General features: G+C 41.1%; 1 protein-coding gene across 3 annotated transcripts in view; it reads right to left on the bottom strand.

Moving 5' to 3' along the window:
- Positions 1-9,464: 9,464 nt before the first annotated feature.
- Positions 9,465-13,167, bottom strand: part of itga11b (integrin, alpha 11b) — a 27,835-nt gene continuing 24,132 nt past the window's right edge. For all 3 annotated transcript variants that reach the window (XM_077007084.1, XM_077007083.1, XM_077007085.1), the window contains exons 24-30: positions 13,056-13,146; positions 12,425-12,538; positions 12,011-12,094; positions 11,708-11,818; positions 11,117-11,212; positions 10,707-10,820; positions 9,465-10,408 (exon numbers count right to left, since the gene is read on the bottom strand). In XM_077007084.1, coding sequence (XP_076863199.1) covers positions 10,334-10,408; positions 10,707-10,820; positions 11,117-11,212; positions 11,708-11,818; positions 12,011-12,094; positions 12,425-12,538; positions 13,056-13,146 — 685 coding nt within the window. In that variant the 3' untranslated portion in view covers positions 9,465-10,333. The remainder of the gene's footprint in view (positions 10,409-10,706; positions 10,821-11,116; positions 11,213-11,707; positions 11,819-12,010; positions 12,095-12,424; positions 12,539-13,055; positions 13,147-13,167) is intronic.

Genomic DNA, 13,167 nt, shown 5'->3' with positions numbered 1-13,167 from the left:
CCTATAACCTTCCAGGTATAAACTGATCATTTTAGGAACAAAGCACTCACAGCAAGCAAGAGCCATACAAATCTATTGTTAATTAAACATGAATAAAAGCACATGAAGAAATACAGCACAAATTTAATGATTTGTAAGGGTCTGAAACATTGACCTACAAACAGCCTGAACATTTTGTTTTGCATTCTGAAGAACACTCTGCCCTGACATAGTGAAGATTAATCTATTCACAGGTTTAACCACACGGCCAAAACGGGACTTCGCTTGTGTATGAGGTGCAGGACAATGTAGCTCAATAACAGTGTCACTAGAATGAGCACCATTAGACTGTGATTGTGACTGACCAATGCAAGGTGAGACTGTAACAGTAGTCTTCTCATCTACATCTGTATGACCTATAGGACTGTCAGCTTGAGGTTCAGGCTCTAAGCTTGAAGACATGTCTAACAAGTCATTGAGTGAAACTTGTGATGAGGGAGTTCTCGGTTCCATGACTGGAATTGTCTCAGAAACGGACTGTGAACATGAGTCTGGAAGCTGTCGGACCCAGTCGATGGTTCTCCCCTCAGAATCTGTCCCTGATGCCATTGCTGAAGCCCTGTCGTTCTCAAAGTCATTATCCACTGCTTGTTTTTCAGTTGAGTCTGAAAGGTTGTTTGATACTGTTGAAATAGCACCTTCACTAGCATCGGTTTCCACAGTGCCATGCTCAAGAGTTGACTTGAAACTTGATACTTGTACATCTTGTCCCATCAAGGAGGGTGACTGAGTATCACCGTCTGACAATGTCGAAACTGGATCAGAGAGAGTGCCATTCACATCAACTGGAAGGAAGTTCACCAGCATGAGCAGATTACGATGGACAACTTTTTCCTGTCCAGTGGCAGTGTTCTGGATCCTGTATGTGTGCGTGTCTGTATTCCGATCAAGCACAACATATATGGTTGATTCCCATTTGTCAGCCACTTTCTGTTTTCCTCTTCCAGACTTGTTTGCCAGAAGCACTCTGTCGCCAACATCGATGTTAAGCCCCTTCACTTTTCGGTCATAAATTAACTTATGTCTGCTCTTCTCTTTCTTGGCATGCTCCTGTGCTAAAAGTAGTGCAGCTTTCAGGTCATTGGTTAAAGACTCAACATACTTGTCATAACTGGAAACATTGGAGTCACATAGAACTGAGCGAAAGAGAACATCCACAGGTAGACGCGGTACTCTCCCAAACATGAGATAAAAGGGTGCGTACCCTGTCGTCTCATGTACAGTGCAGTTATATAAAAAGGTCAATGTCTGTAGGTGTCTAGGCCAATCTCTCTTTGCAGCTGGTGCCAAAGCACGAATCATATTGCCCAGTGTCCTATTGAACCTTTCAACGCTCCCATTTCCCATGGGGTGGTAGGGGGTAGTGTGCGATTTCTTCACACCAGAGACTCTGAGAAGCTCGCTAACTAACTGGCTCTCAAAACTTGCACCTTGGTCGCTGTGAATTCTTTCAGGGAAGCCAAATACACAAAAATATTTATCCCAGAGAACTCTTGCGACTTGCTTGGCAGATTGATCTCGACAGGCAAATGCCTGCGACAGCCTAGTGAAGTGGTCGGTCACAACTAACACATCAACGGATCTGTTCTGTGCATCCTCAGCCGACCAGAAGTCTATACAGACCAGTTCCATTGGTTTGCTCGAAACAATGCTTTCCAAAGGTGCCCTGCCTTCCGGTTCAGCAGTTTTGCTCACTACACATCTCTGACAGGTACGTACATATTCTCTCACATCTCTATCTAGGTTCAACCAAAAGAAACGTTGTCGGGCAAGACCAAGACTTCGAAACTGGCCCTGATGACCTGCATGATCGTGGACTCCTTTCAAGACCTCAGAGATAAGAGATTCAGGGACCACGAACTGGAATCTTTTAAATCTGGATGCTGGATCTTGAGACATTCTGTAGAGAACCCCATTCCTCACCGTGAGCTTTTCCCAGTGTTTCACATAACGGATAACACCAGATGTTTCTTTCGCTCTCTCTCTCCTAGATGGTCTCTGATGTCTCTGCACATAATATAAAACTCTAGATAGCACTCTATCAGCATGCTGTCTCTCACACAGCTCACGCTCCGAGTATGCTGGCAAGGAATCTTGGCCTGGAGGTACAAACTGAGGTAGATGATCAATAAACATCACACTCCGATTTCTAGCACCAGTTTCCCACTCTAAGTGTGAATCTAGAAGAGCATGGACATCATCACCTGCCAAAGATGTTTTGTTTGTGTGTGACACAGCACATTTTTGCTGAGCCGAAAGGATAAAGCTTGAAGTCCTATCGGCATCACTTGCTTGTCGAAAGGCATCTTGGATAGAAGCACCAGACATCACCTTGACCTCAGAAAGAAGAGCATCATATGGTTCTTTGAGCAATCTTTGACCAACTCCAGCCCCAACAAAAGGCACACGGCTCAAGGCATCTGCAACCACGTTTTGTGGTCCTGGCACATACTTGATTTCGAAGTTGTAACTTGCTAGTTTAGCTACCCAGCGTTGCTCACAGCAGTCAAGCTTGGGTTTGGTCATTATGTGAGCAAGCGGGTTGTTATCAGTCCAAACTGAAAAGACGTGGCCCTTAAGCCAGTGACTAAATTTTTCACAAATTGACCACTTCAAGGCCAGAAATTCCAGCCGATGTGCAGGATAATTACGCTGGGATTGTGTGAGTGACCGACTCGCAAAGGCAATAGGTCTGGCCCTCGTTTCTCCCTCTTGGACTTGTGACAATACAGCGCCGATTCCATCAAGAGAAGCGTCAGTGGACAGTATGAAAGGACGGTTGAAGTTGGGATGAGCTAGAACGACAGAGTCAACCAGTTCACTTTTGAGTCTCTCGAAGGCTTGCTGTTGTGCGGAGGACCAATCACTAGTTGTCAGCTTCCTGTTCTGGGGTTTCTGTGAAGACTTCCTGCCAGTTCTTCCCTTCCTTTTATGACCCTTCAGTAGATCAAAAAGTGGCTTGGCAGTAGCTGAGTAGCTGGGGATAAAGTGCTGGTAATAATTTACCATCCCCAGAAAGGACCTGATTCGTTTTTGTGAAGGTATTTGTCCATCTGGCTCCATCAGGTCAGCAGTACACATCTTAGAGATGCTTTCTACTTTACATGGGTCAGTGGATACCCCTGTCTCATCGACAATGTGACCAAGAAACTTCACTGAATGGCGCAAGAAGTGGCACTTTCTCTGCGCAAGTTTGAGATTGTGGACACGTAGCCTACTGAAGACCATGCTTAGGCGCTTCAGTGCAGTCTTCTCATCAGGCCCAAAAACAATGAGATCGTCTAAATAGCACAGCAAGCTCAAAAAGTTCTGGTCACCAAAAATACTGGCCATCATACGCATAAAACTACCAGGACTGTTACAGAGTCCTTGAGGCAGCCGCGTGTACTCGAATAGGCCCATAGGGGTGGTAAATGCCGTGTACTTACGGTCATCCTCATGCAAGGGCATATTATAAAACCCAGACGTGAGGTCCATGGTGCTAAAAAGTGAATTGCCTCCGAGAGCTGCTAGGCAATCAGCCTGATGAGGAAGAGGATGAGCGTCCTTCAGTGTCCTTCTGTTCAGCCATCGAAAATCAGTGCATATACGTAAATTTCCGTCTTTCTTCCAAACAAGCACCAACGGAGAAGCATACTCACTCGTAGATTTCCTAATAATTTCTTTTTCTTCCATCTCAGACAGAACTTTGCGCAGTTGCTGATACTGACTCGGGGGCACTCTCCTGAATGGAAGTCTGAATGGTCTGGGATCAGAAAGATGAATACGATGGACAAAGCCCTTAGCTTCACCGCAATCAAGGTGGTTACGTGAAAAGACATCTTCATACTGAACAATTAAATCTGCTAACTCCTGTTTGCATTCCTCTGATGCGTCACATGAAGCAATGTCTAACTCATTCAGACCAATCGATTTCAGTTTCTCTTCAACGGAGGACATATTGTTTGCATTATCAGACACTGTTAGGGGACAGCTGACCAATGCAGGTGAACTTGTGTTGGCATCCTCCAAATCCTCAACTGCTATGCATGGGAACAAGTCAGCTAATTTGGCATTGCGTCTCAGTGTTAGAGGGCTGCCCGTGGTGTTTATTAGTTTCAGTGGCACCCACCTGTCTCCCCATAAGGAAATAACAAGTCTAGCCACCATGACACCTCTAGGAGCAGAATGAGACGTGGATGGCTCCGTTATGACGGCACTGCCAGGGGAAACTTTAACAGTTTTTGCAAGTTTGCCCCAAACTAGGTACTCACGACCAGGTTCCAAGCATACAGCTGAACTGCACCTAACTGTCCCAATTTTGTCAGGTACCATATCTCCTCTCCATCTTGTAATGCCTGCTAGCATGGATAAAAACTCTTCGGACTCTGAGCTGCCCGCCGTAGGGGTTGAGAGGGCCTTCCAAAATGTCTCACATTGTTTAGACTGATGGAGGATGTGCTTGATGACATTTGTGCCAAGTATTATCTCGTCGTGCTGTCCTGGGACCACTAAAGTAGGTACAGACATTTTAAAGCCATACACTTCCATGACTAAGTTAAGAGCGGATGTTGGCTTAACTTGACGTCCCCCACAACCCACAAGCACGACATCTGTGGTGAACTTACAGTGGTCATCAACCACACCAGCAGTTTTTAGCTTCAGCTCAGCAGCTGCACTGATGGTACAAGCCATTGATCCACTGTCCAACATGGCATTCAATATTACTGCACTGTTAACTTTCACAGTAGTGTAAAATAGGCTATCACTTCCTCCAACGATATGTGTGTTTTGATAGATGACAACTGTAGTATCATCATAGTAAGTTTTGACTGAGTCATAGGTTTTCTCAGAATCAGAGTGATTCACAATAACTTGGGAGTTGCAGAAGTGACCTGTACTGCCTCCCTCCAAATACAGGTCAGTCAGTTTCCCTCAGGCGTTGGCTGCGCTGAGGAACGGTTCGGACAATTCTGCTTTGTATGTCCAGGAGAGAAACAGGCAAAACATAGCCGATCTGACATACAATGTGTGACCGTAGTGTGCTTGTTGTCACTGCAGACCCGACAGACACTTCCTCTGAAACTTCGCTGAGGCCTTGAGTTGTGCTTGGGAATAGGAACATCACGTTGGACCTTTTCCATCAGCTTTTCAAGCATCTCCACCATACGTGACAAGACTTGACCATCAGATTGTTGTGTGTTCTGCGCTACAGTTGACAAAGGTGAAAAATGAGAGGTGTGACATGGCTGACAAGGAGCAGGGGTAGAACGGAGATCAGACTGGCATAACACTTGGCTGGTAGCTAAACAAGTGGATGAACAGGGACTGCAGCATTGCTGACTCTGACCAAGGAAAGGGATGCACTTGGGCTCTGAATGGCTGAGCACTTGATTACTTGCTGGAGAGGAGGATGAGAATGACATGGGAGATAGGTCTTGCTTAGGTTGACGTGTGTTGAGCTCCGTACTGAGCACAGCAGTGGCATGGCTGTTTAAATGCTGTCTGGCACTTCCAGAGATCCTATGCTCTCTCTGATAATCGTTAACCCTACCTTGTACATCTTTAGCACTCCATTCATGAATGGGTTTACATCTAAATATGCTGGCCAGGTCAGGGTCGGAGCAATGCTTCACATACATCCGAGCCACTTCCTCACCTATATTCTCCATCCACCTGCCCTGTCGTTTCAGGCCATCATCTGCAAGGTCGGCTGCCTTGTTTAATCTAATCCAATAGTCTATTGGACTCTCTCCGTGATTTGGCAGAGTGGCATAAAAGTCAGCAAGAGGGAGGCAAGATGACGTTTTGCTGAAATACTGGAGTAAGACTGTGTAAATCAGCTCTGGGTGCTGCTTAACATCAAGAGTGGGATCGCTTCGCAGACTAATCTTGACAATATCTTTAGCCTTTCCTGCCAACCTGCTAATTATTTCATCTGCCTGTTCAGAAGTGGGGCATTTTTCCTTTTTCATGTAAGCTCTAGTTTTGTCAATCCATTCCTGGATGGAACACTTGTCTGAAGTATCGCCTCGAAATGTGTCGCATTCTGACTTCAGGTGTACTGTCACTTGTGGCATGTCTAGCCTAGGTTGATCTGTCTGTGAATAACTGTGTGAGCTGTTTTGAGGCTGATTGCTTGTGTTAACTACACCAGCTGACATCAGTTTAGCAACTATTGACTCACCAATCTGTGAACCTAACTGCCCTACCATGTCAGTAAGGTGGTGGAGTGCATCAGAATCACTACCAGGTGTAGAAGTATAAGGACCCTCTCTCATGGACCTTCCAACTGGAGTACTACCTGAGATATGACCTCTCCCTGTACCCCTACCACTTTCAGTAAATGACCAAGAATGTCCAACCCTCCCTTTTACGCTCTCACTGGTAACATCACCCTCATAGTGATCATTAAACCACCCACCCCTTCCTTTATGTTCCATTGAGTAACCTAAGTTTGACATGTCAGTGTTGGCACTGTGTTCAGACTGTTCAGCCATGGTGAGAAGAAAAAATAAAATAAAATAAAAAATAAAATAAAATAAATAAATAAATTGAAAATAATAAATCACAAATTCAGTAGAAACACTGTAAAAATACCTAAACAACTCTAACTACACATTACCTTAAATGTAATCACGTGTATGCTCAGTCCGTGTAAAATGGTGAACGAGTGTGCTTGAGTGTAGAGTAGAAGTAGACGTGATCACGGTGGTGAACTTGATACTTGCAGCAACAGTCACGGCGGTCAGCGTTGGGCCGACCAAGATGATCCCAGGAGTCACGGCACCAATGTAACGGACTCTGATGTAACGTATTCACAGCGCCAGTGTGGTAGATCCGTTAGCGGTTTCGGCTCTTGAATTTCACCTCTCACCAGTGGAACAGGAATTTACACGCGCACACATTCACCCATTTTTCCATCTTTTATTTGGTGTGGTATAATGCAGCACTGGAAGACAATAAGAAAATGAGTTTTCTTATATTGAAGTGACTACTGCAGTTAACGCCAAGCCGCAACATAGAAATCTCAGACTGTTGCTAAGGAACATACACGGCAACAGCATATTAAACTGGCTACAATAGAGTTACATATATACACATATACACTCATACATACATACACATACAATAGCTTTTACGAATATAAAATACTAAAATACTTATAATAAGTTGTCTCTGCATTACAAATAGGATATTGTACCACAAACAAAAATACACACTGAAACGGATGGACATGAGCACATTTCACAAGCAACAATAGAAAATAACCGAACTTTAACAGATTAATATTAAAGATATCAACGAAACACATACCTGGAAGACAATAAGAAAATGAGTTTTCTTATATTGAAGTGACTACTGCAGTTAACGCCAAGCTGGATAAATAAATAAAAATATCTCATTAATGAAAAATAAAAGGATTAGTTCATGCACTGCTAGCACGGCGGCAGAAAAACAGTCTCATACTAGTTTCACCTGACTTTAATAGAAGAAATAAGTCCATAAACTTTTAACAATTACCTAAAACAATTGATTCTCCACAAAAATAGTTTTAAATATATTTTATAATTAAATAAAGAGCAGTATTTTTAACTTAAAATGTGCTTTTAACTACTATTTATTGATGAAACACGGAGCTCAGAACCTACCCGCAACATAGAAATCTCAGATTGTTGCTAAGGAACGGTAGCTCAGAAAAATCAAACGTAGCATAACTGCAGTTCACCACTTAACACTAGGGGCGCTAAAACTCCATTTAATTTAATGAAATTCATCAAAACAAAAATAGTATTTTCTTATTCTGTTACACATGCATTTATTTCTTCCCAGTTTGATTATTGTAACTTGCTCCTTATAGGTATTCCCAACAAAAATAATCCACCTACTTGAGTATGTTCAAAACTGCTGCCAAAATTGTGTCATGTTAGAAAATCTGCCCATATTACTGCCATATTACAACTACACTGGCTTCCTGTCTTGTTTTGCATACAGGAAAACTTGCTATTGCTCACCTACAGATGCCTGCATGGTCTTGCTCCCCCTTACTTCACTGAACTCCTGCACCATGTTCTCATACCCGCTCACTCAGGTCTTCTAACGTTGGCCTAATTTCCATCCCAAAGTTTAGATGGGTCTCTGTAGGTGGTTGATCTTTTACCGTGTTGCCCCAAAATTATGGAACATCTTACCGCAGTCTGTTTTTGTCTTGTTTTCTTTAAATCTGGACTTAAAGCAAGCACATCTTATCTTGTTACATTTCCACTCAGATGTAATCAAATCAAATCAAATATATTTATATAGCGCTTTTCACAACACGTCACAAAGCGCTTTACAGCATTTACAAGGTTAACAATACTATGTAATATGTGTTGTTTTGTTTGTCTGTGTGTCAATTTGCCTGTTTTGCCTGATGTCCTTTGATGTCACGTCTTGATGTCATGAGTCTTGTTTCGGTTTGCTCACTATACCAATTAAACTTACATATTATACTGGTTTTTATTGTATCCCTTTGATTTGTAGTGATATGGGAATGTTATTTTTCCTAAGAAAATAAGTTTGTGTTCATTAAGTGACAGCATTACAACCACTTGTTAGCTATGATGATGTCAATTAATCATTACTGCTTCTACTCTACTAAGTGTTTGTTGTAATAATCTTTCCAATAGATATGTATTCTCGTAATAGGATCTTGTGTGGTATTGCAGAATCATACAGCTGAGAAGACCAGAACTGTGAAATCTCTATGAGGGTGAAGATTCGGTGCCGACTAGTAGAGAAATGGCATCATTATTAAAATGGGTAGCACCCATCCTTTGGTTATAACCCACCCAGAGAACAAGAGTGATACAGTAAGTCACTTGACTGTACAATAAAATACAATAGTACTGCCACAAAATTTGGTCATTGGATGCTTACAATAAAGTGCTCAATGTTAATGTTAAAAGTTGTTAGAAATTTATATAAATATTCAATATAACAATTGGCTAGGTATATTTATTATACTTCTACTTATGGGAATACTCATTAAATCAATATATATTTAGCTGTTTTTCAATATACCTTAGTAGTCCAATAGACTGAATAATAAGTTCACAATATGGTGTACAAACACACACCTTTTTCCCCCATTTGCATTCTGTTTCTGTTTAGCAACTACATAAAGATAATGCAATTTATAAAAAGCATTTACACCAAAATAGATATGGTGAACATATGGTGTGAAACACAGATTCAATATTCACTTATGTCTGCTTCTGTCATTTATCTGCTTATGCTTTAGGAGATGCGAGAATTAAAGATGCAGTTAGCATTCAGTCATGACAATTATCACCGTTAAAGAAATTGCAGTGCTGCTACAAACATGTAAATTGTGGGCAAGGGAAGAAATACATCTCTTAAAATTTCTAAATGGTAAATGTTGGAGGAAGAACCCACTGAACCAAGATCTTCAATTCTGGAGTTTTAATGTAATTTCCAGTTTTGGATATTGTAATCACTGATAGTTGATGTAACAGTTACATGTAACAGACTGACCACATTGTCACACCTGACTCACAGGTAAAGGTCGGCTAGACATCTCTTGATCCTGGACCTTAATGGGTGTGATTTAAGTGCTTGTATTCAATAGCATGAAATAGCTATAAACTCTAGGACCACATTTTAGATTCACTGTCTGTAGCTGAATACGTCTGCAACATAAAAAGTGAAGTTCATTTAAGGTGCATCAAAGGTGTGTACAGGACTACACTCCCCTAATTATAATAGCTATTTAATGCCTGTATTATATTAGATTTCTTCACTCCATTTCACAAGATATTGCCTGGTTATTTACAAAGTTCAAGTCTATATGTCAAAGGGTTTCAACATGAACAATACAGTTTTTCAAATGCCCATTTGTAATCACCCTAACGCTAAAGCTGTGGAATTCTAAATGGCCTCATTTCAAACCTTCTCCTGTGTTGCCTACACTTACATCTGCAGATATACTGTACATTATCTTAGTTTGTTTTATATTTACAAATTCCATGTGTCTATTATTGCATTGTTCATAATAAAAGCAAAAACACTGGCTTTGTGTATTGAAGACTGAGTCTTAAGTCTTTAAGTTACTCATAAGTAACTCATAAGATTCGTGTCTTATTGCAGCTCTAAATGTGAGGCAAGAGGATGGGAGCGCAATTGGTCCTGTCAGAAAGTGGGAGGGCTGAGCAGTGCATGGCAGGTGCTGATTGGCTAGACTGCTGCAAAGACATTCCCACACTCCCAGAGAATCCCTGAGTGATGAAGGAGTGACCACACAGTTGCCATGGTTTTACCGCTCCTCAGTGGTTTTCTCATTTTTAATCTGTTCTTCTTTGCGTCGTCTCTGCCTATGAAAAAACCCCAGCTGCAAACAAATGACGATAATTATGAGCCCATCATGAAAGCATCTCATAAAATTTTACATTACCAATATCTCATCAGTTAAACTGATTAATACAGAATTTATAGGAGCAATGAACTTCATATTCAACTGAAACTTGATAAGTAAATACGAAACCACGTTTAACATTTTTTGATAACTTTCTTTGACATTGCAACAATTTACTATTTATACCATAGAATATCTATACATATGACAATTTGTTAAAATGTGTGTCAAAAATGTAAGATGTATTGTATATTGATGATTCAGAATAACATACCTTCCAGAGAGCCAGTACTATCAGAGCCAAAAGCTGCAGGCCTCCCAGTGTACTTCCGATTATAATCCAGATGGGAATTTTGTAATCTTCTTCCTTCCTAATCTCCAGGATTATCTACAGTCGACATAAAATAAAAACAATTTAAAATGTTGCTCGACAAAAGATATCTAGGATGAATTTATGTGAACTCTTTTGATTCAATCGTTCACCTTGCCCGATAAAGAATCCCCTCAGCTCACATTTTACACCATGTTAAGAAAATTGCTCTACCGTTATTTTGTACGGCTTTAGTCAGCCAAGGCCACAGAATAGGTCCACTTATTCAGGATTGTTTAGGATTAACCTCTTCAGTCCTACTCTACTATTTCTCAGCTTTTACTAAACGCTTTGTATTCTGTGGTGGTGCTTACATGTCTTGTCGGTCTTTCCTCATGCAAAAACATGGGGCTGTTTGGGCTTAGCTCAATGGATGCTGTCATCACCAGTTCCAGTGCCTTGAAATTGATCTGAGGTAACAAACAAAACAAAAATTACTCCTGATTTATATTAATGAGCAGTACTAGATCTGTATTTTGCAGTTATTCCTGGCATATCTTTGCTGGAACAAGGAACAAAGTCTTGAGCACAGTACCAAATGTTGCGGATATTCCATTTGGAATATTTTACTATGCTACTCTGTTCAAGGCACTTTCCCATTATGTTCATTATTCTCATTTTGAACAATCAGGTCACAAAGTTAACATTCCAGGATTGGAGCCAGGATCGATACAGATGTTTGTCTCGCTTGTGTTTCGTAATGTTTCAGGTACAGACTCAAGCGATAATGTGTTGTATATGGCTGTTATATGTAACATCTGTTGTATATAACTGCTTCTTTGAATACTGGGCAGCTTTTACATTGGGACTTTTCCACACCATAATTTGCTAGCTTCCTCTACAAACTGGTTACTTTGACCAACAAACCTCACATAAAGGAAGCAGCTAAGCGTAAAGGCACATACCATCATCAGCGTGTGGCGTTCAAGCTTTCCCGCCACAGTCACACTGACGTGCTCCTGAGGGGGAAGCGTGAGACTGCACTGCGTAGACAGAGCCACGCCAGTGGAAACGTTCTGTTTAAACACAGCAACATGCAGGGGTGAAACACACACACTTCACAGCTGCGCTAATGCCTGGTAATACATTTATGCAGTTGTTTAACAGCCGCTAGAGAGGAATGTTGATCTATGGTAATTTCGCAATCATTTAACTAGGAAGAAGTCCAAGTTAAGAAAGCCAAGTCCAGAAAAAGAGCAGGTGTTTACAAGCTGTGGGGTGAGCGAGAGGTCTTCTTCAGAGGGCAGACCTAACGCAGAGACACGTGGGACGGGGCAACTGAAGACAGCATTCTGGAGAAAACAAACAGAACAGTAAGAAACATATACAGATGCAGACACTTAGAATATCTATGACAGTAAGCACAAATATTTCACGTATGTATATCGCACTGAATATTTTTAGAACAAGCATAGAGGTCCAAATTAGAGAGAAATGCTCCACTGTAATGAGACAGTAAGAGATTTCTAGTAGTGCTAGTAATGAGATTTCTCAAGAATCAAAGCCTGACAAAACTATATTTACATATATGATTATATAATAATACTTTATAGAATTGGGGAAAAAAAATAAAGATGACACAGGTAGTCCATCATTAATAACTAATTTTATTGTATACCTACCTCATCAACATTAATGTCTGAGATGTACAGGAGATGATTGTTTTTTCTGGTTACAGCAAAAACTTGAAGAGTGAAGCGTAAATTATTGATGGGGAACAGGCCGAGATTCTGGAGCTGTAGTGGAACACAGGAAACATAGTGGGTGGACTTACCATGGAACTTCTAACACACCCAAAGCTGGTGCTGTTTAAAGCTGTGTACACTCTGGGATTTAAGACACTGAAGCGCTCTTGATGCACAGTATGAAGTCGCAAATCGTTTTCTAATAACAAATGACGTTGGTGGACTGCAGACATTAGGCACAGTGAAAGCTCTGCTTATGTTCTACTTTTTACTGTACATTTTACTACTACAATACCTGAAAACCTGTTAATTAATGGATGTTTTTTTTTGACAGCTGGTTACAGCTTTGCTTAATATTTAAAATAAATTTAATTCGGTTTCAATTATCATTTTGAATGTCTTCAATGCAGTATCGTGTTTTATATGGTGCGAATAGATACGTCCATAAACGTTTTCGAATCTGCATATCTTTGAAGTTCAAGAATCTAAAGTCACAATATGTTGTTTTAAGAATGCCATCCACTCATATTTCATTCGATGCACAGCAGCAACTCAATGTGATTGTGACCTGATAAGACAGGCTGAAGGCAGGCCCGCCGTGTCCCGAGTAGCCCTGGGCAGACGCAGGTGTGATTTCAAAGCGGGGTGGGTTGGAGTCTCTGAGATACAAAGTGTGAAAA

Source organism: Brachyhypopomus gauderio, chromosome 5 (genome assembly GCF_052324685.1).
Source record: "Brachyhypopomus gauderio isolate BG-103 chromosome 5, BGAUD_0.2, whole genome shotgun sequence".
Lineage (NCBI taxonomy): Eukaryota > Metazoa > Chordata > Actinopteri > Gymnotiformes > Hypopomidae > Brachyhypopomus > Brachyhypopomus gauderio.
This window is presented reverse-complemented; position numbering and strand designations above follow the sequence as displayed.